This window comes from Sorex fumeus, unplaced genomic scaffold (assembly GCF_029834395.1).
Source record: "Sorex fumeus unplaced genomic scaffold, SorFum_2.1 ptg000061l, whole genome shotgun sequence".
Taxonomy (NCBI): Eukaryota; Metazoa; Chordata; class Mammalia; order Eulipotyphla; family Soricidae; genus Sorex; species Sorex fumeus.
In genome coordinates, this window is record NW_026606118.1 from 6,085,555 (window position 1) to 6,109,196 (window position 23,642).

General features: G+C 55.8%; 1 protein-coding gene across 1 annotated transcript in view; it reads right to left on the minus strand.

Moving 5' to 3' along the window:
• The window catches only part of ZDHHC14 (zinc finger DHHC-type palmitoyltransferase 14), a 193,933-nt gene that overhangs the window by 9,826 nt on the left and 160,465 nt on the right, over positions 1–23,642 (minus strand). The window contains exons 4-8 of the mRNA XM_056125990.1: positions 10,918–11,055; positions 8,546–8,594; positions 4,526–4,628; positions 3,581–3,690; positions 1,340–1,442 (exon numbers count right to left, since the gene is read on the minus strand). Coding sequence (XP_055981965.1) covers positions 1,340–1,442; positions 3,581–3,690; positions 4,526–4,628; positions 8,546–8,594; positions 10,918–11,055 — 503 coding nt within the window. The remainder of the gene's footprint in view (positions 1–1,339; positions 1,443–3,580; positions 3,691–4,525; positions 4,629–8,545; positions 8,595–10,917; positions 11,056–23,642) is intronic.

Consider the following 23,642-nt stretch of genomic DNA (forward strand, 5'->3'; position numbering starts at 1 on the left):
ACTGGGTGTGCTTCCCAAACCAGGTCAACACACAAACCCCCAACACTGAAGACAAGTGCTAGGCTGGCACTGAGGGGAAACAGTCCCTGCACTGCGACGGCACTTCTGGGGTCTCCCGGCCTTTACAAAACACACCCCAAAGTCTTCTCTGATTCTTTGACGAAACAGAAGAGAGAAAACTCTTCTTACTGTTGCTCAACAGGGCCTGTGCTGCCTCGACAGCTCCACAGACACCCCGAGAAAGAAAACCAAGGAATCTTTGTCAACAAGGCCATAAAACCTGCAGGACACCAGCAGCAGAAGGCCACGGGTCACAGCCAGGCGGGCTTGTCCTGGACAAGCGGCAGTGGGGCTGTGGGCCCAGTCTCAGGGGAGGGGTGTTGTGGGGTTGTTGGCCAGGGTGGGGGGGTGCAGGAGGAGGAGGATGGAGAAAAGGGGAGGAGGAAGGGAAGGAGGAGGAGAGGAGGGGGTGGGAGGAGGGTGATGGCTGAGACGTCCTTTCTGCTGCGTGCCCAGGGCGTGGGGCTACACAGGTCCAGGGCCCTCTCTGTGGATGAGGGACACGAAGCTTCACCGGACACAGGACTCGAATGGGACTCCCTGCTCTCCAGGCCATTGGCAACGGTGGCAATATCACTCATGTGGTTGGACCAGACCAGGCCTCACACACACACGCACATACACACGCACACACACTCACAAACATTCATACATATACAAACATGCACACACTCACACATGCACAAACACACATACTCTCACACACATTCACACACACACAAGCACACACACTTTCACACACATGCGGACATACACACTCACATACATACGCACACATTCACACACGCACACACACTCGCACACACATATACACACATGTACACACTCATAGGCACCCACACTCACATTCACATACACTCTCACACATGCACAAACACACACACTCTCACATACACACACTCACACACACTCACATACACACACTCACATATGCACACACTCACACAGGCACAAACACATACATATACTCACACACATATGCACACACACATATGCGCGCACACACACACACACACACACACACACACACACACACACACACACACATGCTCCCTGCCCACTGTGTCCGATCAGGGAAGCAGGGAAGCAGCCCAGGGCTCCTTCCCTCCGTGCACATAAGCGCAGAGAGAGCGGCTCTTCCTGCGGTCTCTGTCTAGCGAGTGGGTCTTCCTTGCCAGGTGCTTCTGGAAGTTTCTGTGTGCAGCTCCCTACTCCTCCCAGGAGACCGGCCCAGCAGCTGTCTGGGCAGAGGCAGGGGCTGGGTGGCAGGGGGCCCTACCATGTCACTCTGCGACTGGGTGGCCCCGTAGGCCAGCATCCCGTTGGACGGCGCGGCCGGCTGTGGTGTGTCGGGCTGGATGTACCCTCTTCGGTCGATGAGGCTGCGGGGAGGGTGGGCGAGAGTGAGCACAGACCACAGCCTGTCCCCTCCATCCCCTCCGCCCCCTGCACCTGCAGTCAGGGGTCACACCTTTCGCTCCCCCTTTCAAAAGGCCAGAGCCTCTGTCTCCGCACAGTCCCCTCCCGCCACCTGCAGGGGCCCTGGCCTCCCACTGGCTGCTGGTCCCCCACTATGAGCTTCTCGGCTCTGCCCAGGCCCAGGCGACCAGCAAGTTCCCAGTGCCCAGGCCTGCCCAGGGTCCCTGCACCTGGCAGGACGCCTTCTCGGGGCCCTGCAGGGAGGGAGTCGAGGGGGCCCATCATTTACATGCATGAACTATTGAACTATTCAGACCTGCCGATAAATAAAATCTCATTTGATTCGAAAGGGAAACATTATGAAAATTAGATATATTTGTTTGAAATGTTTGTTGTTTTGGTTAAATGGGGGGAAAATACTGCTTTGTCTTAATCTTTTTAGTAACAGTGAGACAGATTTCTTGGAACAAAGAATATTAAGGAAAGATTAAAATCTCAGTTGGTTTAATAGAAAGTGGCTGTGGAGGTCTTAAAAGAGCTTCTGTGACATCCCACTAACATTTTCTCCCTACGGAAGGAAAGAAAATCCATACGGATGAGGCCTATTGGGACAACTGAAGCTCTGTGGAATCATGGTCCCATATGGAAGTGTGTTAACTTTCTTGTACATAACATTAAGCATTCCACAGTTTGTGAAATGCATGAAAATTAATGGCTGGAGCAATAGCACAGTGGGTAGGGCGTTTGCCTTGCATGAGGCCGACCTGGTCAGCCCGGGTTCAATTCCTCCGCCCTTCTTGGAGAGCCCGGCAAGCTACCGAGAGCATCTCGCCCACACGGCAAAGCCTGGCAAGCTACCCGTGACGTATTCGATATGCCAAACACAGCAACAAAAAGTCTCACAATGGAGATGCTACTGGGCCCGCTCGAGTCAAATGATGAACAACGGGAGGACAGTGCTCCAGTGCTCTGATTGGTCGCTTCCGTAAACCTCATTTGCATAGGGCTGGCGCCTGCTTCCTCCCTGAACTCAGTGCTCTGCTCCCAGGTGACACATGGTATCCCAGGGACCTTGTCCAGGTGTCTCTGCAAAGCCTCCTGCAGGCTCTGAGGACAGTGTCCACCGCTCACCCTGCCAGCCCTGGTAGAGCTGTGCCCCCGCACCCCTGCACCCCCCATCCTGCTGTCCCCCACTCCCAGGGCAGGACGGGCCTTCTCCATCACTGAAAGTCGCTGGACATCAGACATCAAGCTAGAAGTGGGGGTCCACCGGGTCCTCACCAGCTCCCGAGAAACAGCCCTGACCCCTTGGCTGTCCCTGTCCTCCCCTTGAGGTCTGTTCGTGGACTCTTGGAACTGGCTATTCCCTCCCCCTCCAACCCCTCCCCACCACCATGCTACCCTGCAGTGCCCACCTCCAGGGGCTGTGCAGGGAACTGTGTCCTCCCTCCAGAGCCCTTGGCTGCTCCCTCCTGCCAGCCCCCCGCAGGGTGGCAAACCAGGGGGATCTGGAGTCCCCCCTTCAGGAAGGCCCATGCCGGCCATTCCTCATGGCCAGGAGCCAGGACTTAGCAGCAACCCAGAAGCGACTCGGGGGGCCGAGTGCCCGAGTGTGCAGGCTGAGGGGGTGTCCTGGAGGCTGACAGAGAAAGACGAGGTCTGCGTCCCATGAGCTTGTGACAGTCACGGCCAGCAATGGCCTCTAAGTGCATGGGGCTCTGCGGGGTGCGGATGCAGTTTCCCTACTTTGCTCACCCTTGGTCACTGCATGGCGAGGGAGAAGTGGCTGGGCAGACCAAGGGCACATGTGGCCCCCTCCCAGTCACGGCGTCTGTACCACACCGTTCCTGCCGGCAGACCTGCCAGGGCCTGTTGGCCTCCCGGGGGCAGGCTCTGGGCACCGACTGGCCAGCCTGCAGCCCAGCACAGAGTCTCTCAGGCTCTGAGACCTGGACCACAAATCCCCGCGGCGTGCTGGGGTCTGGCATATGGGCCCCTTCCCACACACCCTTCCCAGGCTCGCCCATCGTCACATCTCACACCTGCAGAGGCCTCCTCCCTGTCCCCCCAGATCTCCCCCTGAGTCCCCTGCGGTTCTCACCTGGGAGAGACGGGCCCACACAGGGCCACGCAGCAGTTGGTGAAGATGTTCCCGTAGCTGTAGGGGTTGTAGTTCTCTTTCCCTCGTTTATTTGACCAGGAGCCTTTGATCTGCATGGGGACAGTCATCGGTGAGAGACGTAGCTGCTCTTCCCAGAGAGCCCAGAGGGATACTGGCTTCCTCCTCAGCACCGCCGCGGGGCTGGGATTCCTCTACCCCACCTGGAATGCCCCCAACCCCCTACCTCAAACAGCAGGTGAGAGGGGCCAGGGAGGCCGTTCTCAGGGGGTCACACCCAGCCGTGCTCAGGACTGACCTCCAGCCGGGCTTGGGGACCAAGGGTTGGTTCCAGAGCAGGGTCAGCCGCATGTCAGGCAAGCCCCAGCCCCGCTCTCTCCCAGGCCCGTGACAACCAGACGTCTGTGCGGTCACCTCACTGGCCCTGACCCATCACACGGCCACACTGGTCCAACAGGCTCAGTCTCCTCTTCGTGGTGCTAAACAGAGTGGCCTGGGGTAACGCCCATACGTCCCTGTGGCCCCCAGGTCCCCACAGGCTGATGGTCTGACCCAGCCCTGAGATGCTGCCAGAGGGACCCTGGGGTTCTGATGGCCGCCCCGTCCAGCCCTGTGTTCTGAGGCTCCAAGGGCAGCGGACCTTCCTGCTTCACGCCCGCCCCTCTCCCCCACTGCCCTGTCCCCGCAGTGGAACTTGGGGTGTCCATCCTTCCCTGTGCTCTGCTGGCGCAGAAGATCGGGGGAGGCTGGCCAGGCTCTCAGCCGTGCCCAGTGGCCCTTCCCTGGACATTGCCCTCTTGGGGTGCACCCAGCGACCTCTGCAACAGGCATGACTCCCAGGGGGACGAAGTGGGCTGGGCTGGTGCCCCCATGGTGATTGCACCCCCTTCTTCATCCCTCCACCCTCCTGCCGTGCCGGGAACTCACGTCCTCGTTGGTGGTCTGGTTGGAGCTGATCAGGTAGGTGTGGAAGCCCGACAGCCCCACGATGGACCACACGGAGAAGAAACACACGACGGCCTCCAGCACGGTGCCCGAGTCAAGGAGCACAGCAGGCCAGACGCTGGGCAGTTCGAACCCTGCACACGGGCACAGCTGCCTGCTGGGGCCCCCACAGGTCACCCTGGCCTCTCCAGCTAGCCCTCACTCCCCCTGGGAAAGAGGGCGGGGGGTTCTGGACGCGACTGCCCCCAGTCACCCTCCACCCCGACTTTTGCCTTTTCCTTGTGACCCAAGTTGTCGACAACCTTCCCCCCCACCCCACCCTTGCTTCTCCAGGGTGGTCGCAAAGCAGAGAGCACAGAGGAGCACTGCTGGCTGAGCTCTAAAATGGAAACCGTGGGGCTGGAGCAATATCACAGCGGGCAGGGTGTTTGCCTTGCATGTGGCCGACCCAGGTTGAATTCCCAGCATCCCATGTGGTCCCCTGGAGCACTGCCAGGAGTGATTCCTGAGTGCAGAACCAGGAGTAACCCCTGGGCATCGTCAGTGTGACCCAAAAAAGAGAAAAACAACAACAAAAACAAAAACACAAAAAAACGGAAAACGACGAAAAACAAAAACGAAACCTCTGCTCCTGGGACGGGAGCCAGGGCGTCAGGACCACATGAGTTCTAGGAGGGCAGGTGGCAGGGCAGAGCCCACCCAGGCAGTGGGCAGAGGGCAGCAAGAGGACTGGCCACAAATCAGGGAGAGCGGCCCGGCCTCCCTGTGAGGCTGCTGTAGGCACAGGCCCTGCCGGACCCTGCCGGGGTGCTTCAGGTCACCCACACCTCCACCCCATCACGGCACGGCCATGACTCCCCTCTGGTGCCCTTCTCTGTGGCTTCCTGCCATCTGCAGGAGCGGGGTTGGGCGGAGGGGCGCTGTTTCCACCATGGGCAGGAGGAACAGGCCTTACACCGCACCCCCCCACCCCCGAAAATTGCTTGCGATTTTGTATGTTGGTGTGTTTGGGGCCAGACCGGTGGTGCTCAGGGCTGACTCCTGGCTCTGCACTCAGCGATCACTCCTGGCAGTGCTCAGGAGAACCCTATGGGGTGCTGGGGAATTGAACCCGAGTGGGCCGCATGCAAGGGAAGTGCCCGGACCACTGTGTCATCTCTCCAGCGTCTGCCCCTTCCCCCCGGTCACTTGGTGTTTTAAAGAGTAAATGAGTTCTGTAGCACTGTAGCACTGTCCTCCCGTTTTATCGATTTGCTCCAGTGGGCCCAGTAACGTCTCCATCGTGAGACTTGTTGTTACTGTGTTTGGCATATCGAATACGTCACGGGGAGCTTGCCAGGCTTTGCTGTGAGGGCGAGATCCTCTCGGTAGCTTGCCGGGCTCTCCGAGAGGGGCGGAGGAACTGAACCCAGGTCGGTCGGGTTGGCCGCATGCAAGGCAAACACCCTACCGCTGTGCTATCGCTCCAGCAAATGAGTTCAGAGACCCAAATTTGGGAGCTGCTGCAAAAGAGTAGCAAGTGGGATTTGGACCTGGCTGGGAAAAATAGTCAAAACCTGACCTCATCCCCCCCCACATAGACTCACCTGACAGATAAATGCCCGTATGGCCTCAGGAGCAAAGGGAAAGGCATTTGGGAGAAGCACAGGTAAAGGTCAGGTGATCTGTGGGTGGTCAGCAGACACAGAGCCCAGGAACCCTGGAGAACACGGACAATAATCTGGGGAACCCTTAGCAGAGCCCAGGAGCCTGCAGGCCAGCTAGTGGGTACTCTGCCCGGAACGCTCAGCCTGAGGGCACTTTCAGTGGCACTGGGCCCCTGTGGTTGCACCCAGCTGGGCTCTGAAGGATCTTTGGGGCAGGGCACCAAACCCGGGGCCTCGGGCATGCCAGGCCTGTGCTCCAGCCCTCTGAGGCATTTCCCTGGCTCTAAGAAATCATGCTTTTTTGGTGAGGGCGTGATAGCACAGCAGAGAGATGGGAGATTGCCTTGCACACAGCCGACCCGGGTTTGGTCCCATATTGTCCGCTGAGCACCATCGGGAATAATTCCTCAGTGCAAGGTAAGGAGTAACCCCTGAGCATTGCCAGGTGTGCAACCTACCCCCCCCCAAATCCCACAAAAAAACAAACAAAAAAACTCCTAAAAGTCATACTCTGTTTTAACAGATTGGAAGAAAAAAAATGGTGAAAGAGATTTACTGGAATTACAAAAGAATGAGTTCACGGAAGATAAAACACCAATTAAAAATAAACAAAGGTCCCTGCCCCAAGGGACCCAGCACCGGCAACCAAAATCCTTCAGAACTCAACCAACACCAAGCTCACGGCCGCTCTCCACACGTTGAACAGGCCTCACTCACGAGGGAACTTATCCCTGGACATCTCATACCTCACAACACTCGTATTCCAAGAGTAGTGCACCACCTCTGATGTGGTTTAAAGTAGAAGGCAACCAACCTTAGAGGGAAGTAGGGAAATATATTTTTACTTATATAGATATAAGCACACAAGGCTCAACATCTAACAACATATTAGTGATCTCTTATGGAAGGGCTTAATGGCCCCTGGGAGTAATACAACAATCTTCACTCTTTCCTCTAAGGATACTTTCTAGTAGCATTTTCAGTGTTTTTCAATAACAAACAATACAAAATAAATTATTTTGGTTCTGCTTTGGGGCAAGGGCTGGGGTTCGGGATGGAAAAAATCCCAAATATGGTGGTGGGAAGGATGTTTGAATAGTAAATGTAATCAAATATTGTGAACTACTTCATAAAAATAAAATAGAATTTAAAAAAATGGATAAAGGTGGGGGTCGGAGCGATAGCACAGTGGCTAGTGCATTTGCCTTGCATGCAGCCAACCTGGGTTCGATCCCCGGCATCCCAGCATCCCATAGGGTCCCCCCAGCACTGCCAGGAGTAATTCCTGAGTGCAGAGCCAGGAGCAATCCCTGAGCATCGCTTAGTGTGACACAAAAAGAAAAAAAAAGAGGATAAAGGTTCTGAACTGGCCCACAAGGAAAATAAAAGGTCAGTAAATACGAAGAGGTGCAGAGGCCATCCGGACAGACGCTCCAGGAAATGGACATGAAGACACAAGCCCCACACCTGACCTGGGGCAACCTGCTGTCCAATCACAGCACGGAGGGCACCTGAGCAGGGATTTGAACAGTTCTCCAGGGGACAGGCTGGTACATCGGTCGAGACTGTGAAACATGCTTCACTCAGCCCAGTGGGGCCACAGCTGTTGCCGGCCCTGGGGAAACTTCCCCTCTGTGGCTGAGACATGCTGCTGGCGGACACGACACCATCTCAGGTATGACCGAGGTGTCAAGAGGGGGAGCAGGAACCCCAGCTAAGGGCTTCATGTGTCAACCTGTCCCCCAAGAAGACCAAAGCTGGGGCCAGGATGATAGCACAGCAGGCAGGGAGCTGGCCTTGCACTCAGCTGACCTGAACCCAAGTTCCAGCACCCCATACGGTCCCCCGAGCAACGCCAGGAAGGAGCCCTGAGCATGACCGTGTGGACTCCAACACAAAAACGGAAGAAGAATATGATCAAAATACCCAGGTACCGGCCCGTGTTCACTGGGGAGAGCCAGCGAGTGACCCATGAGGGACCAATGAGTGCTCTGGGGTCACGGCAGAAAGAAGGCTCTGTGTCTGGAAATAAGCCCGGGAAGCAGCCTCTGCTCAGGGGTCACACTGCCCAGGGGAATCCACACCGAGGTCAGAGGGTGCCCGCCGGGCCCACCCCATGACTGCAAACCACCAAGGGCACCCACAGCTGTTCTCTAGGGACCCTCCTGTCGAGCCAAAGGAACTGAAGGTGCATCCAACCCGAGGGGCTCTAAGCCAACCTGGGGGCGCCCACATCTGCACAGGCCCTGGTAAAAGGTGAGAGGACCCTCACGGGGAGCACTGCCCTCCTGCAGGTCTGAGCCCCAGGCCATCCTCTGGAGGGGAGCCAGGCTGCATGGGACACGAAAAAGGATATCTGGCAGGACTGTCCTTCAGCGCCGTCAGGAACCCGGTTTGCTGAGAGCCTGCAGGGGAGAGAAGGCGACTGAGTGTCCTTCACCGAAACCCCCACAGCCCACCTGACAAAGGGCTCCCTCTCCCTCCCGGCGGCCCTGGGAACACGGGATTTTGCATGTGCTGTGGTGCCTCTGGGTCAGAGCTAGGGGCCAGAGACCAGACGCCACCGTCAAAGTTGTTTAACAAGAAAATGGCAGCAGGGGCTGGAACGATAGCACAGCGGGGAGGGCGTTTGCCTTGCATGTGGCCAACCCGGGCTCGATTCCCAGCATCCCATATGGTCCTTCGAGCACCGCCAGGAGTGATTCCTGAGTGCATGAGCCAGGAGTAACCCCTGTGCATTGCCAGATGTGACCCAGAAAGCAAATAAATAAATAAACAAATAAATAAATAAATAAAAATCCCAGTAAGTTGCATGCAGGTGAACTATGGCGGATACAATAGTTCTAAACATACTGCAGCAAACTGCAGTGAAGGGGACTTGGGAGGGAAGGACAGTGACGTGGATATCACCCAATGGTGCTGGCACCGGGCTGGCTCCGCTATGTACGTGGGTGACAATGCGTGTATGAGTGTGTGTGTGTGTAAATGTGTGTATGTGAGAGTGTGCATGTGTGAGTGTGTACATGCATGTGTGTGTAAAAGTGTGTGGTGTGGGAGTATGTATGTGTGTGAGTGTATATGTGTGAGTGTGTGTGTATGCATGTGTGAGTGTGGATGTGCGTTCATGTGTGTTTGTGGATGTGCATGTGGGTTTGTGCTGTGAGTATATATCCTTGAGAGTCCACTTATGTATACATGTGAGTGTGTGTGTGGGGGGGGGGGGAGCGTGTGCATCTGAGCATACGTGCATGAGTGTGTATCTGTGAATGCATATTTCACGAGGGCATGTTCATTCCTAGAGCCGAGAACTCATGTATGAGTTGAGAATCCATATGCAGAGTATCAGCGCAGACCATCAATAGCATGGGGACATCCATACAGAAGCATCTCGAAGATGCTAAAAATGATCTCAGATATGTCTCAATCCTTGGTTTTAGGGTCACAGGTCTACTGGGATAATGGTCCTTGCGTAACAGTTGCTGCTTCTCTCTGCTGCTTCTGCTCAGACTCAGATCGAACCCGTGCCCGGTGTTGCCCCCTGTCCAACCGGGACACAGAAGTGTGACTCTGCGGGGCCCAGGAGAAGTTCAGGGGGCAGGAGAACTTTGCATGAGGGCGCCTGGGTTCGACCCCTGGCGGGAGTGAGGCCTCCTTGCAGGAGGAGTGGCCAGGCCAACTCTCCTCCTAACAGCCCAGAGGACGTGTCAGCCCCATGACATGCTCCGCCCACATGCGTGCTGCTCGCAGATAGGCTCTGGGATGCCGTGAACATGTGGAGCAGCACACGTTTCTGCGTGTGGAAAGAAGGAAGGCTTCATTTCTGCACTGCCCCCCTCCCCTCGCCCCTACGGGGGACCCCGGGGGGCTGACCTCAGGCAAGCACCCAGGCCGGTCTACGCGCTGCTGAAAGCACCATGACATGTCGAGGCCGGTCTGGGTGGGCCCGAGCCCCTACCTCACCCCTCCGCTCCTTGTTCTGAGTGCAGAAGAGCCCCCCAGAGACTTGGAGATCCACCCCTGGCCTGCAGAGTGGGGGTGGACGATCCACTTGCACTGGCACAGCTGCCCCCTCTGTAAGCTGGGCTTGCTCAGGCCAGTCCTGGCACCTGTGACATGCAGACCGGCTTGTCTGAAGGTCCGCACCAGGGCCCCGAGCTTCCCCAGGAGCGTGTTAAGTCACGGTCATAGTAAAGACCCAGAACGTTTTGCCCCTTGGTGGGTATCCCTGATGCTTTAGCCCTGTAGCAGCATGAGGCTGATTCTCCCAGGGGGCCCTTGCAGAATGGGGAATGGGGTGAGAAAAGGTCTTTTCTCATGTTTTTTTTTTTTTTGGAGAGGGTGGGGGACACACATCTGGCAGTGTTCAGGGTTGTCCCTGCTGAGGGTAGGTGCTAGGTGTTAGTGGGACCACGTAGCGCTGGGGTTGAACACTGGCTCTCCCGCATGCAAAGCATGTGCGCAGCCCATTGAGCCATCTTTATGGCCCTCGGGGGAAGGAAGGTCTTTGTGGAAAGGAGGGAGCTGGTTCAACTGGGGCTATTCTGGACAGGGAGGGAGCACGGTGGGAGAGGAAGGGGGACAGGCAGGAAGCGAGGAAGGGGCAGGGGAGGGGAAGAGAAGGAAGAGAAAGCCGGAAGTGATCAGAGGAGCAAATCAAAATCAAACCCGAAAACCACAAGTCAGGCAAACGGTCACGTAGGGAACCCGAGCTTGCCAGAGCATACTTACGAAGGATGACGTGGGTGATAACGAACGCGAATATAAAGACTGTCAGAAAAGACAGAGATAAAATAAACATATAAAAAAATCTGTAGTTCCTTTTCCCCACACAGTTGCCTACCCAGGGACAGTGGTGATCAAACCGTTCTGAAACGAGAGGCAGAGAAAGACAAAAAGGAAATCCATTAGTGACACGTCTTCTCCCCCTGGGGAAGCCCCAGCCCCACCCCACCCCAGGACACAGGATAACACAACTAGCCACTAGCTTCAGTGCTCAGAGAACACTCCGGATGCCCCAGGCACTCGGTTCTCCTCACGTGGGACAGAAGTCCCTCCAAGGTGACCAGAGGAAGCCGCAATGCCAGAAGCCCCCGATGACTAGGAAAGTCTCTTCCCCCCGGCCTGCTCCTCTCAGCCCCCGGAGTCACCCTCCTCCCCGTTAGGGCCCCCGGCCCTGTCCCTCCCTAGCTCAGGTGGCACCTGGCCCTCGCTTTACCCTTACTCCGTGGACCCCTCAGGTACACGGGGATCGTGGCCTACAAAAATTCAGTGAGTTTTTTTGTTATTGTTTTCTTTTGTGCAGGGGGCCACACCCGGCGGTGCTCAGGGCTGACTCCTGGCTCTGCAAACAGGGATCACCCCTGGCTGTGCTCAGGGGACCACATGGATGCCGGGGATCGAACCCGGACGGGCTGCGTGCAAGGCCAGTACCTTCCCTGTGTGGTATCGCTCTGGGCCCTCCGTGAGTTTTTTTCTCCTTGGTAACCTGGCTTCCGTCGATTTGAAAATCAACCCCACTAAAGACTTTCCTCTCCCCACACACGCCGGGTCCCTTCACGAGCACCTGCTGAGCACCTGCCCACGTCTGAAGCCACTGACTGACTGACCCACTCGCCCGACAGTGGCCAGGCTGGCCAGAGAAAGGGCGCGCAGGGGTGTGAATCCATCTGGCTTTCCTGAGACACTGGAAATGCACCACCCTTGAGGACAGTGCATCTTCCTTCAACTGAGCAGAGAGTAGTCACGGGGGGAGGGGGGCAGAGGAGAAGGGCAGCGGGAGGCTGGGCCCGAGTCCAGTGTGGACGCTGTGTCCACTCAGAGTGGACAGAAAGTTGCTGGCCACAGGGAAGCCCACGGGGCTGGGAGGCAGCAGGGCACCCTTGCCCAAGCACGAAGGTCTCTGCAGCACCTGGCACTCCCAGAGGGTACCCCAGGGGTGCAGGCTGGAAGCTTGCTCTTTGGGGGGCTGTGACCCCAAGCTTGACTATAGGAGGTGGCAGCTGCTGTCCGTGGGTTCTGGGTCTGGGGGCATCCTGGGAGGGGTCCTCCTGAGCTGGAAACGAGCTCTATTTGGAGTGGTTTGCTGAGAACTTTTTCTGTTTATTTTTTTGGGGGGTGCCACATTCAGCTCCGGCCTGAGCTTTGGGGGGACCATACCCGGTAGACTCTCTACCAGTGTCCCCCGGTCACCTCTGGTCTGAGCTTCCTCCCTCAACCCCGCCACCTCTCCTCGGACAGTCGTGCATTTGGGGCACGTTGTCCCCTCCCTCAGCACCATCCGTGTGCTTCAGACACTCCACAAATACCCCTGTTACTTCCAGTCAGCCTAACTGTCCTGCGCCCCCTCCAGACCTGGCATTCAACGGGGCCCAGCACCCACGGTTTGTTTGGGGTTGATACTGTCTGTGCCCTTGACTCATTTCTCTAGAGACCACAGGGCAGGGGGGCCATCCTGGGCCTGGGTCTGTTCTCCTGGATCGTTTTGCTTAGCATGATGTATCTCTTTGCTCAGTGACTATGGTCTATATATACAGATATAAAAAATTAGGCTAGAAGTGGGCTGGAGCGGTAGCACAGCGGGTAGGGCGTTTGCACGCAGCCAACACAGCTGACCCGAGTTCGATTCCTCCGCCCCTCTAAGAGAGCCCGGCAAGCGACCGAGAGGATCTCGCCCGCACGGCAGAGCCTGGCAAGCTCCCCGTGACGTATTCGATCTGCCAAACACAGTAACAACAAGTCTCACAATGTTACTGGGCCCGCTGGAGCAAATTGGTGAACAACAGAAGGACAGTGACAGTGACAGTGAGAGGCTAGAAGCAAGTGTTGAACATGGTGCAGTGGAAAGGAGACTCCTTGCCATTGGGGAGGGGGGTGTCATCTTGTCTAGCCCTGATGGAAAACAACAAGGAGATCTCCCCCAAAGTAAGGCAGGAGCTCAGGTTCGATTCAGCAAGCCCATTTCTAGCTTCTACCCCCTCCCGAAACACAGGAACGCTCGTTTGAAAGGATCTTGCACGCCCACAGACACGCAGCACTGTGTCACAGCTGGGGTAGGAAGGCAACTCAGACACAATAGAAAACTCTGGAGGTGTCTCTTGAAGGAGGAAGTTCCCACGAGAAACGTGGGCTCATGGGGAAATGCTAGCCCTGCATGTCTGTGGCCGGGTGTGCAATGGGGAGGGTGCTTCGGAGACGGTCCAGGGGCTGGAGAGAGGACGGGGCTGAAGGCACTTGCCTTGCATGCAGCTGGCCCGGGTTCGATCCCCTCTGCTCTGTATGGCCCATGAGCACTACCAGCAGTGAGCCCTGAGCACAGATCTGAGAGGAAACCCACTGGGTGTGGCCCCCAAACCCAACCCCCCCCATGCATACACACACAGGCACACACACGCACACACGCGCACACACACACGCACACACACACACACACACAACAGAGTTCAGGGCTGTTTGTGAAAGGCGTGTCCCAGCCTCCCGCTCCCTTCTTCCACCTTCCTTCCCCAGGGTCCCCTCTGCTGCCTCTCAGCGGGGGTCCCACAGGGCCGCCTCAGGCTCCACACCCCTTTCACAGGATCCTTTTCTACAGCAAGGCGCAAAGGACGGCCCAACCTGGCTGCTCCCGGCACCTCTGCCCGGCACCTGTAAGGCTTGCTCTTGCTCCCACTCCCTGTCGCGGCTGGATAACCCCCGTTCCCCCGCTGCATCCTTCGAGAACAATGTCGGAGGAGGTGCCGTCTCCACCCAAGTCCTGGCAGGAGTGGCCGAATGCTGATTCCCAGACTCAGAGGAATCCGCGGGCCCAGAGCAAGAACTCGCAGAGGAAAAACTCCTCCAGCCCAGCAACGGGCCCCACTTCCCAGCCCCCTAAGGGCTCGGAGGGGGAGGAGGAGGAGGGTGCTGGGGAGCGGCCTTGGGGGCTCCTGGGGCAGAGGGGACCGACCCCTTCAGCTCCCGGAACTGTAGATGATGAGGCACCAGCCAAGCCAGGAAGAGGCGCGTGGCTGCAGTGGCCACACAATGGGGTGGCCGGGTGGAGCAGAGTCCGAGAGGTGGAACATCTGGGGGCAGAGGGGAGCCCGGGCTGCGGGCAACCTCCCCCTGCCCCTGGGGCGCTTCCCACGCCCATCGTAGGGCTCAGTTTGTGGGGGTGCCCCCGTCCTCTGGGCTGGGGGTGGCACCCATGATCTGGAGACGGGGCCACGCCCAATGGCCAGGGGGAACGCTGCTTAGGAAGGGGAAGGAGGGGGTTCCGGGGTTCCTGTCTCTCGAACCCCAAACCCTGAAAGCCACAAAGGCAAGGCGACCAACAAAAGGTCCCCTTCTGGAAACGCCGGTGATACCTCACTTGGCAGTGCCACGCCCTGCAGGGTCCAGTGGGGGGGGGGCGCCCTCGAGCCAGGAGCACCCAGACCCTAAGGAGAGACTTCCGCTCTGGGAGAGACAGAAGATGGCAACGAGGCTCTGAGACCAGAGAGATGGAGAAGCGCGAAGAGCTGACCTGGAAAAGGGCCAGAAAGCCTAGTGAGCTGTTGGGGAAGGTGTTGGCAGAGTCGGGATGAAGGTGGACGAAAGGGTTGTGTGAAAACGCTAAGGCGGTCACCGGCCTGGGTCCTGGAGGAAGGACAGTGATGTCCTGGGCAGGAATGTGGAAGGGGCTGCCGAGAGTGGGCAAGGGGTGTCAGGGGGCTGGGAGAGGGGGTCGGCTCGGGCCCCAGGTGCCTGGCAGACAGACGGAAGCAGCCGCCGCCACTGCCAACGCACCCATTTTAACGGCAATTACAGCGGAATGACATGGAATGCTTTTAAAGGTACAAAGTGGAAAATTGCTTTTCCTTCAAACCCAGGACTTTCTTTTTTTTGTTTTTTTTTCAACATCCAAAATTAGAATTTCCTCTAGGAGGTCTCCTTTGTTTCTGAGCCCCACGAATGACGAGACTGTCAAGTGGGACATCGCGTAATGGGAATAGTTATTTTTATTTTATTCTATTTTACTTTTTTTCTGAAACAGCACATTCATTTTGATTTTTAAACTTTTCTCCAAATCGCGTTGAATTTCTTTTATTTATTTATTTATTTTTCTTTTAAAGTGTTTTCAGAGTCACTGACATCTCATTTATTTATTTATTTTCCCCCAAGATTTTTTTCTTTCTTTCTTTTTTTTTTTTATTTTTCACTGAATCACTATGAGATTGACCCTAGTCAAGCTGTTCCTGACTAGGTTTCAGTGACACAGTGTCATGGGCACATTTAAGCACTGAACTGGTCAGTGGGGAATGCTTCTTCCTAGGCCCTGAGTGATCCACGCAGCCCTCCTCCCCTGTGGGATCGCGGGCAAGGACTGGCTCCGTCCCTCCTCACAGGCCACTTCCTGTCACGTGACCCAGCCTCACGCCCGCTTCCCACCTGCTGGCTCTGCCCAGGGTGACACAGAGTCCTCTTGAGCAGGTCACAGAAATGTTTCCTTGGGGAATGTGTGCGGAAGAGAGGACGCTGGCCCTGTGTGGGGACGCCCTGTGCAAAGCGCACACCCTCCTCTCCCTCTCCTGTGTGCATTCCTTCCCCTGCACACACACCTTCTCTTCCTCTCTCCCCTGCAACCCCATCCCTTCCCTCTCCCTGCACACACTCTCTCTCTTCCCCTATACACAGCCCTCTCCCCGCTCCCCTGCACACAGCCCTCTTCCTGCTCCCCTGTACACAGCTCTCTCTTCCCTCTCTACACACAGCCCTCTTCCCACTCCCCTGCAGACACCTCCCTCCCCCTCTCTCCCCTACAAGGTGCCAGCATGAGTTGCGGAGTTGCCAGAGCATGCTGGAGTCGGATGACCTCGGCCCCTTTCTCTGGGCTGACACCCCGTCCCCGTCAGTGCTCCTGCTGCCTCCCTGGGTCCTGCAGCTTCCTCCTCGGCCCTGGGTGGTTGGGGACTTTCCCTCAGGGACCAGGAGGGAAGGGCAGGGGGACCACGGCTCCAGGACCAAGTCCATCAGCAGATGGGTGACGCCTTCCAGACAGTAAATGCTCGGCTGGTGGCAGTCGCCCAGACCATCAGCAAGGCCCTGGCACCCCAAGCCAGGAGCTAATGAACACCTGGGGCCTCCCCCATCTCCTCACTGCCGCCCAAAGAGCCACTTTCCCCAGGTGTCTAAATAAATCTTTCTTCTTCCTTACCCCATATGAAGTTTCCCACTTCAGGTTTTTTTTGCATTATTTTAATTTAATTTTATTTATTATTTTTAATTTTTTTATTAGTGAAACACCATGAGGTACAGTTATGGACTTATAAATTTTTGTGCTTGGGTTTCAGTTATACAATGATCACGTACCCATCCCTCCACCAGCGCCCATCCTCCACCACCACGGGTCCCAGCATCCCTCCCACCCCCCGTCTCCCCCCCATTCACGATTAAAAGATTCCATAGATGAAATGAAAAACTCAGTCTCTTCTCTTAACAATAGAATGACCGCAGTTGAAGAGAGAATTCAGTTTTTTTTTAAATGGAATAATCCAGTCCTTTATCTTAAACCATTCCCCACCTTCTAAAAAGAAAATAAAACTGACCCCGTTCCCACAAGTATTTCTGTAGCTCTATCCCCAGATGCACAAGCTTGCGTGAAGCACACAGGTCCCGGCTGTCACTCACCAAGCTGGCTGCCATCACTCTTTCCTCCCCAGACACTGGGCGGGCCCAGGCGATGGGTCATTGCTCAGCACCCGGCATGCGGCGGCTGGCCCAGCCCAGAACCGCACAGAGCTTGGAAGCAGGAACCCCCAGGCTGGGAAGCCGAGTTTCCTCTTTGCCCTATTAACCCCACCCCTCCACCCCCCAACTCCCAAAGCCCTTGCTTCAGAGTCCACTTTAGTTGTCTGTGACCTCAAGCACCGACCCACTAATTCACGGGCACCTTCTCTGAGAAACAGTTTGGGGATGAGGAGAGACACACGGGCTGCTCCTTAGACAGCAGTGAGGGTCAGTCAGGCGTTTCCTGGGGGCCAGTGGTGACAGCCACCCACTCCCGGCACCAAAGGCCACCTGCCCTTCAGGCCTGGGAGCCAGGGCTTATGGCCCACGCCCAGGCTGGTACCCCGGCTACATCCCGAGCCTACGAGGGTGCCACTACCCCTGGCCTTGGTTCTGCTCCCGCCCGAGACAGCTACAAAGTGCTAAGTCTCCCCCAGAGTGCTGGGACATGTCAGCCTCATCACGTTCATCACAGACTCGTGGGGTTCACCCTGGTGTGCACCCCAAATAAACGTCTCTTATTGCTTCACCTTATTCATCCTTGTCCCTCTGTCTGCGCTGGTTGGGGTCCCCAGGCTTATCAAAAGCCACTCCTGCTTGCTCTTGGGTCTCTGGGGAAGCACAGAATACATACAGACTTTGCTCCCTGGTGATGCATCAGGGGTCGGCCATTGTCATTGTCTGCATGGCAGCTGAGAGCCTTGGAGACACCTCATGCCTGACACCTATCACGTGGCCCAGTGAGCCACATCCACAGCATGTGCCTGTGGTGGCATCTGTCCCCTGGCCAGGCCCCAAGTAAATCCTGGGGGAAGTCAGAGTCTGACCCTGAGGCCCCCAGAGGATCCCTAGCACCAAGGACAGGAACGGTGATGCCCCATGGAGATGGTCACTGTCACTGGGAGATGCTTGTGACGCAGCAACACTGGCCAGCAGCTCGCTCCTGCACCCCTGCCCTCACTCCACATGGGGAGAGGCCTGGCCAGGGTCCTTTTCAGCAGCAGGCGGGAAGACCAGCCCTGCCACCACAGGCAGCCACAGGACTGCCCTCCCGCGAGCTCCCTGGAGCACTGTCCCTGGCCCGCCTGGCCAGTGCCATGGCTGAGGATGCCCCAGGATCCTCAAGGCATGAGGGCTTCAGTCACGGTGCAGCAAAAGAAGTGCCGCCCCCCCCACTCGATAACCGAAGCATCTGTCCTTCGATGGTTCCCGGCAGCTCAGCTGGGCTTTGGGGGTCACTTTTCTCTCCGGCAGAGAGTCTATATTGACTCAGTCACACCGGGCCCCACCAGGGCACTGCCAACCCTCCGTGCTTCGGGTTAACTTCTCCTTTGCGTTCTGCTTCCCCTACCCGCTAGTTGCGTTGCTTCCCGTCCTATCCCTGCCCCCCAACCCTTTATTTATTTATTTATTTATTTAATTGAATCACCATAAGATACAGTTACAGGTTTTCATGCTTGAATTGCAATCACACAAGGATCAAACACCCATCCCTCCACCAGTGCACATTCCCCTCCACCAATGTCTCCAGTATCCCCCCCTTTCCAACCCTCTCCCTGCCTCCATGGCAGATAATTTCCTCCATACTCTCTCTCTACTTTGGGGCATTATGGTTTGCAATACAGATACTGAGAGGCCATCACGTTTGGTCCTTTATCTACTTTCAGCACACGTCTCCCATCCCAAGCGATCCCTCCGACCATCCCTGTCTTAGTGATCCCTTCTCTATCCCAGCTGCCTTTTCTCCTGGTTCATGAGGCAGGCTGCCAACTATCCCCCACCCTTTACAGGGCAGTTTTCCTATCCCTGTATTAGCCCTGCTTGAGTTCAATAAAGTCTTGACCAGCCCTCAGCCTGTGACCCGTTCTTCAGCCCATCAGTCATGAACACACCAGGTGACACGGGCACTGTGGGACCCATGACAGCTGTCCCCTTCTTCTCCTAAGGGGAATGGTCTGAACGAACCACCCCGTGCTCACTCACAGTGGCCAACCCGAGCCTGGCAGCCTGGTCCAATGACTCTTTGTGATGCAGTGAGCTTCCCGGGAGAGGTGGAAGCTCCATACGGAGTGTGTCCGTATGATTTGCCTCCTCGATCCCTGTGCCCAGAATGCCCGGTGAACACATACCCTCCGCTGTGGAAGTGGTGCTGTGCACCCTAGGGCGGTCGCCTGACTCTCATACTAATCCTCAGCCTCAATGCCTGGACTCTGGGCACAGGCATGCGGCTCTGGGCGCCCGCAACCCTCTGGTCAAGCCACAGCCACATGAGGCTCAGATGTCCAGAGAGACAAAGGAGAACAGGGAGGGAAGCTCAGCCCTGCGGATGATCCCACCTGCGAGATCACTGCACGCGAGGCCTCGACACCTCTCCAGCCATGGGATTTCCCCTGATACTTTTGGGGGGGGGGGATTGCAAATCCCTTTGGCAGAATCTTCCAGGAAGGAGTTGCCCGCTGCCAGGGGCTGAGCAGCTCCAGGCATCCAGATGGCCACTCTTACTCCTGGAAGCCGGAGAGGCTTCACGACTTCCCTGGGCTTCCGCCCGGACCATGTGGTTTTTAAAAATAAAAATACTTTTTATTTTTATCGCTTTGCTTTGTTTGGAAGTACTCAGGGGTGACTCCTGGCTCTTCACTCAGGAATCACTCCTGGCGCTGCTCCGGGGACCATACGGGGGGTTGGAGATCAAAGCTGGGCTGGCCACATGCAAGGCAAGAATCTGGCCACTGTGCTACCTCTCCGGGCCCTTGTTTATCTATGACTCGCAGAGCCAGGAACAAACCCAGAGCCTCACACATGCCAAGGAAGTGCTCTGTGCTGAGCCCCAAGCCCAGTCATGATGCTCTTCTCTTTACTGCTTTACTTAATACTGAGGGTCGCACATAAGTGAGTGTCTGCCTAACTACAGAGCCCCTGCCCAGGCAGCCTGTTGGAAGGGACCCACATCTACCCTCACAGACCGACGGCCACGGCATGGCATCCAGAAGACCCTTCAAAGTAGTGACTTCGTGGAATTTTAGTTTTGCGACTGCCTCAAAAGCCTCTCCTGGGAATCTGCCTTGGGGACACAATGTGAAGCCGGAAAGACACGTGTGTGGGTCTGCTCTTCACAGCTCTGTTCACAACAGCCAACATCGGGAAGGAACCCAAGAACCCAACAGCAGACAAGTGAATGAGGAGAGCAGTACACATGCACACTGGGGGCTGGAGTGATAGCACAGCGGGGAGGGCGTTTGCCTTGCACGCAGCCCGACCCGGGTTCGATTCCCAGCATTCCATGTGGTCCCCCGAGCACCGCCAGGAGTAATTCCTGAGTGCATGAGCCAGGAGCAATCCCTGTGCATCACTGGGTGTGACCCACAAAGCAAAAAAAAAAATAATAAAAAAATAAACATGCACACCGGAGCACTATCGAGCTCCGAGAGAAGAGGGGGTCTGGCCGTGAGATGGATAAAATCGGGGTGTCACACTAAATGAAGTGTCTGAAAGTAAAAGACACGGACTGGAGTGATAGCACGGCAGGCAAGGTATTTGCCTTGCATGCAGCCAACCCAGGTTCAATTCCCAGCATCCCATAGGGTCCCCCCAGCACCACCAGGAGTAATTCCTGAGAGCAGAGCCAGGAGTAACCTCTGACCTGAGTATCGCAGGGTATGACCCAAAAAGTTAAAAAAAAAAAAAAGTAAAAGAAAAAGACAAATGCCAGGTACTGTCACTCCCATGAAGAGCCTGATAAGAAAGGGCCTGGGGGGCTACAGGTTGCCTTGCACGCAGCCCACTAAGGTTCTATCCCCAGCAATGCATCCAAACCTGAGAACCGGTGATGTGATTCAAAACCCAAAACAAGAAATGAAGGGCACAGACAATCCCCAACAGAGTTTTTGATGACTGACAAGGCCTCTGAACTGATGGCAGATTTCCTCACAGCCTGTCACCAAGCCCTGCTCTCTCCGCAGTCCACAGTTACCTTCACACCACGGAAGCAGCCAGCCCAGACGTGGTACCTCTGTCGAGCCTCCTTCCCTGCATGAAGGCCACCGCAAGAGACTAAGCTAAGCATCTCGCTGGGTTTCTGCTCTCAGGCGGGTAGGACGTGTGTGGGAACTTTCTGAGAGGGCGGCCCATGGGATGGGGTGAATGCCTCACGGGTGCCTGGATCTCCGAGCATTTACTCGATGGTCTGATGTGGTTTTTAAATGCAGTTCCAGGGCCTGTAGCAAGAACCCAGGAGAAGGGCTAAAGCTCATGACCCTGAGGCAGACGGCAGTGGGCACCAGGGGGCCGGATGCCATGGCAGTAGACATGCTGGCCACGGGCCCAGGTAGGAAGACAAAGCAGCACCCGGGGGCCCGGAAAGGGTCCAAGCCTGGTTCTCCCCCATGTCCTTCTCTGCTGGTTCCATAAACAACCTGTGTTAGTCCTGACCCTCCCCTCGTCCTATGCTCTAAGTCTGGGGAGGGACCAGCCGCCCCAGACCCCAGCAGGTGTGGGGGGCTCTGAGAGGGGAGCAGGCCAGGGGGAAGTAATCTGCTTGGACAGGGGTACACGGGTAGGTGGGGTCCGCATCCCCCCCTGTACCTCATCTGCACATCACTATAGGGTTTGCACTTCAGCATAATAGTCTGGACAAGTTCCACGCACAGACAGCATCTGCTGCAGTTGCGGGTGTGGTTCTTTCCCCAGAGAGCTGTCGGGGACAGGGGCTAGCTCCTGCCCCGTGGACTTCACAGGGGCCTCATCCCCAGCCTCACACTGCATTTGATTCAAAAGCAAGATTTGTGCAGAGAAAGTGCCCTGGTTTTCTGCATGCTTCCCTCTGATGGAGAGTTCTGTCGTCTCTGAACTCAATGCAGGCTCTGGACAGTGGTAGGGCTCCGAGGTCAACTGATTATAAGATTTCTCTCTCTCTCTCTCTCTCTCTCTCACACACACACACATACACACACACACACACACTTTGTTGCACTCCTACTCAGTGCTCAGGAGACCCGGCAGCCCCTACCAGTGATTCTCAGTCCATTAGGGCAGAGTTCGAACGCAGGAGGCTGATGATTCAGGCATGCTCAGGTCCTCTGGGGACACAGGCCATCCTGGCAGGGCTCCAGGGGCCCTGCCCAGCAATGCCCAGCAATGCCCAGCAATGCCCAGGGAACCAGGGCAGCTGCACGCAAGGCATGTGTCTTCATCCCTGAACCTTCTCCCCCTGCGTTATATTTCTGGATTTTTTTAAAATCTTAATGCACCAGTCAGAGAGATGAGGAAAATGTTAGGTACCATTAGCAGCACGGGCAGTCGGCATCCTGATTTTCCTGTAAGTAATACAGAGTTTTGTTGTGAAGGAAATAGTAGCTTTCACTCTTATGGGAATATGTAATTCACTCACTGCCTTGAGACTCAGGAGTCGCGGACTCTGCTCTGGTCTCCCCAGCCGAGATGGAGTGAGATTGGGGTGCTGGTCTCAACCAGGGGGCCTTCCACACTCCCTGGGCTGATGTCCCCCTCACACACAGGCAGACCATCCAGCCCTGAGCCAGCAGAGCCCGGGGAAGCCCTGCACCATTTCAAATGGCTGTTTTCGCTCTTGGGGCCCATTATGGCCTCGGGTTGACTGGTCCAGTGGAACTGTCAGGACATTGCCCCAATTTAAGGTCAGTTGATGGTGACCTCAATGGCACCTGCAAAGTCTCTGCCAGGTTGCATCATATAACCAAGGTGGGGAGGGCCGAGGGGGAGATGTGGGCACAAACCTCCCTCCCACCCCACCCGGTCTGGGTTTATGGACCCTCTTAGAAATCGGTCCCGATTTTATCAACGTCTTCTCGAAAATCCTTCACTATAAATATCTAACTTTTGGCCTTTGACCTTTGATAAATTAAGCCTTCTATTAACATTAAAAGCAACCATAATCCTGGAGAGCGATTCAGATCACAAAGACCAATCTTTTTATTTCATTGCCAAGTCAGTCCGTTATCTTTTCAAGTTGCCTTTTGACATTTATTCAGAGAATCGCTTTCGCTGGTACCTGTGGCCGGGGTGAGGCGTTGGACTTATGTTTTCTCATCTGCTCTAAGCTCTAAGCTCTAAACCACTATGCCCAGCACAGGAAGCAAAATGGTCTGGGTTCATCCTTGGGTATTTCTTCAATGAAACTCTTGTTTTTATTGGTGGTCCAAGCTTTCCATCCCTCTCTAGCTAATTTCTCCTGATGTCTCATTGAGACTTTCAAATCCAGCAGCACAGAGTTGTACAACATGCAGATGACGCAGAGTTTCTGGTTCCTAAACAAGCCTTTACGAAAGAAACCTGTGTTTGTGCCTTAGGCCCGCTCTTTCCGTTGTGCTCTCTGCTTTCTTCCAGGCCTACCCAAGTTCCCCCTTTTCTTGTTTTCATCTCAAAGGACCCACCCTGGCCTCCTGCCTCTTTTCTGGGCCAGTGATTGTTTTCTTCCGTTTTTTTTCCTAGCTTGATTTTGCTATTTTCCATCTTCTTGAGATGGTTGCGATGTCTGATTATTTGTTTCTAAGTTTTAGTTTAGTTTAGTTTAATTTTGTATTAGACTTTAAAAAAAATCAACAAATGATTTCATGGCCTGTGCTCCAGCCAAGATAGTCCTGGGTCCGAATCTGTGGGAGGCAGGCACGTGGCTGCCTGGGGGTGGGGGCAGGGGGGGAGATGAGGCTGGGGCTGCTGCCCTGATGCTGACCCCAGCC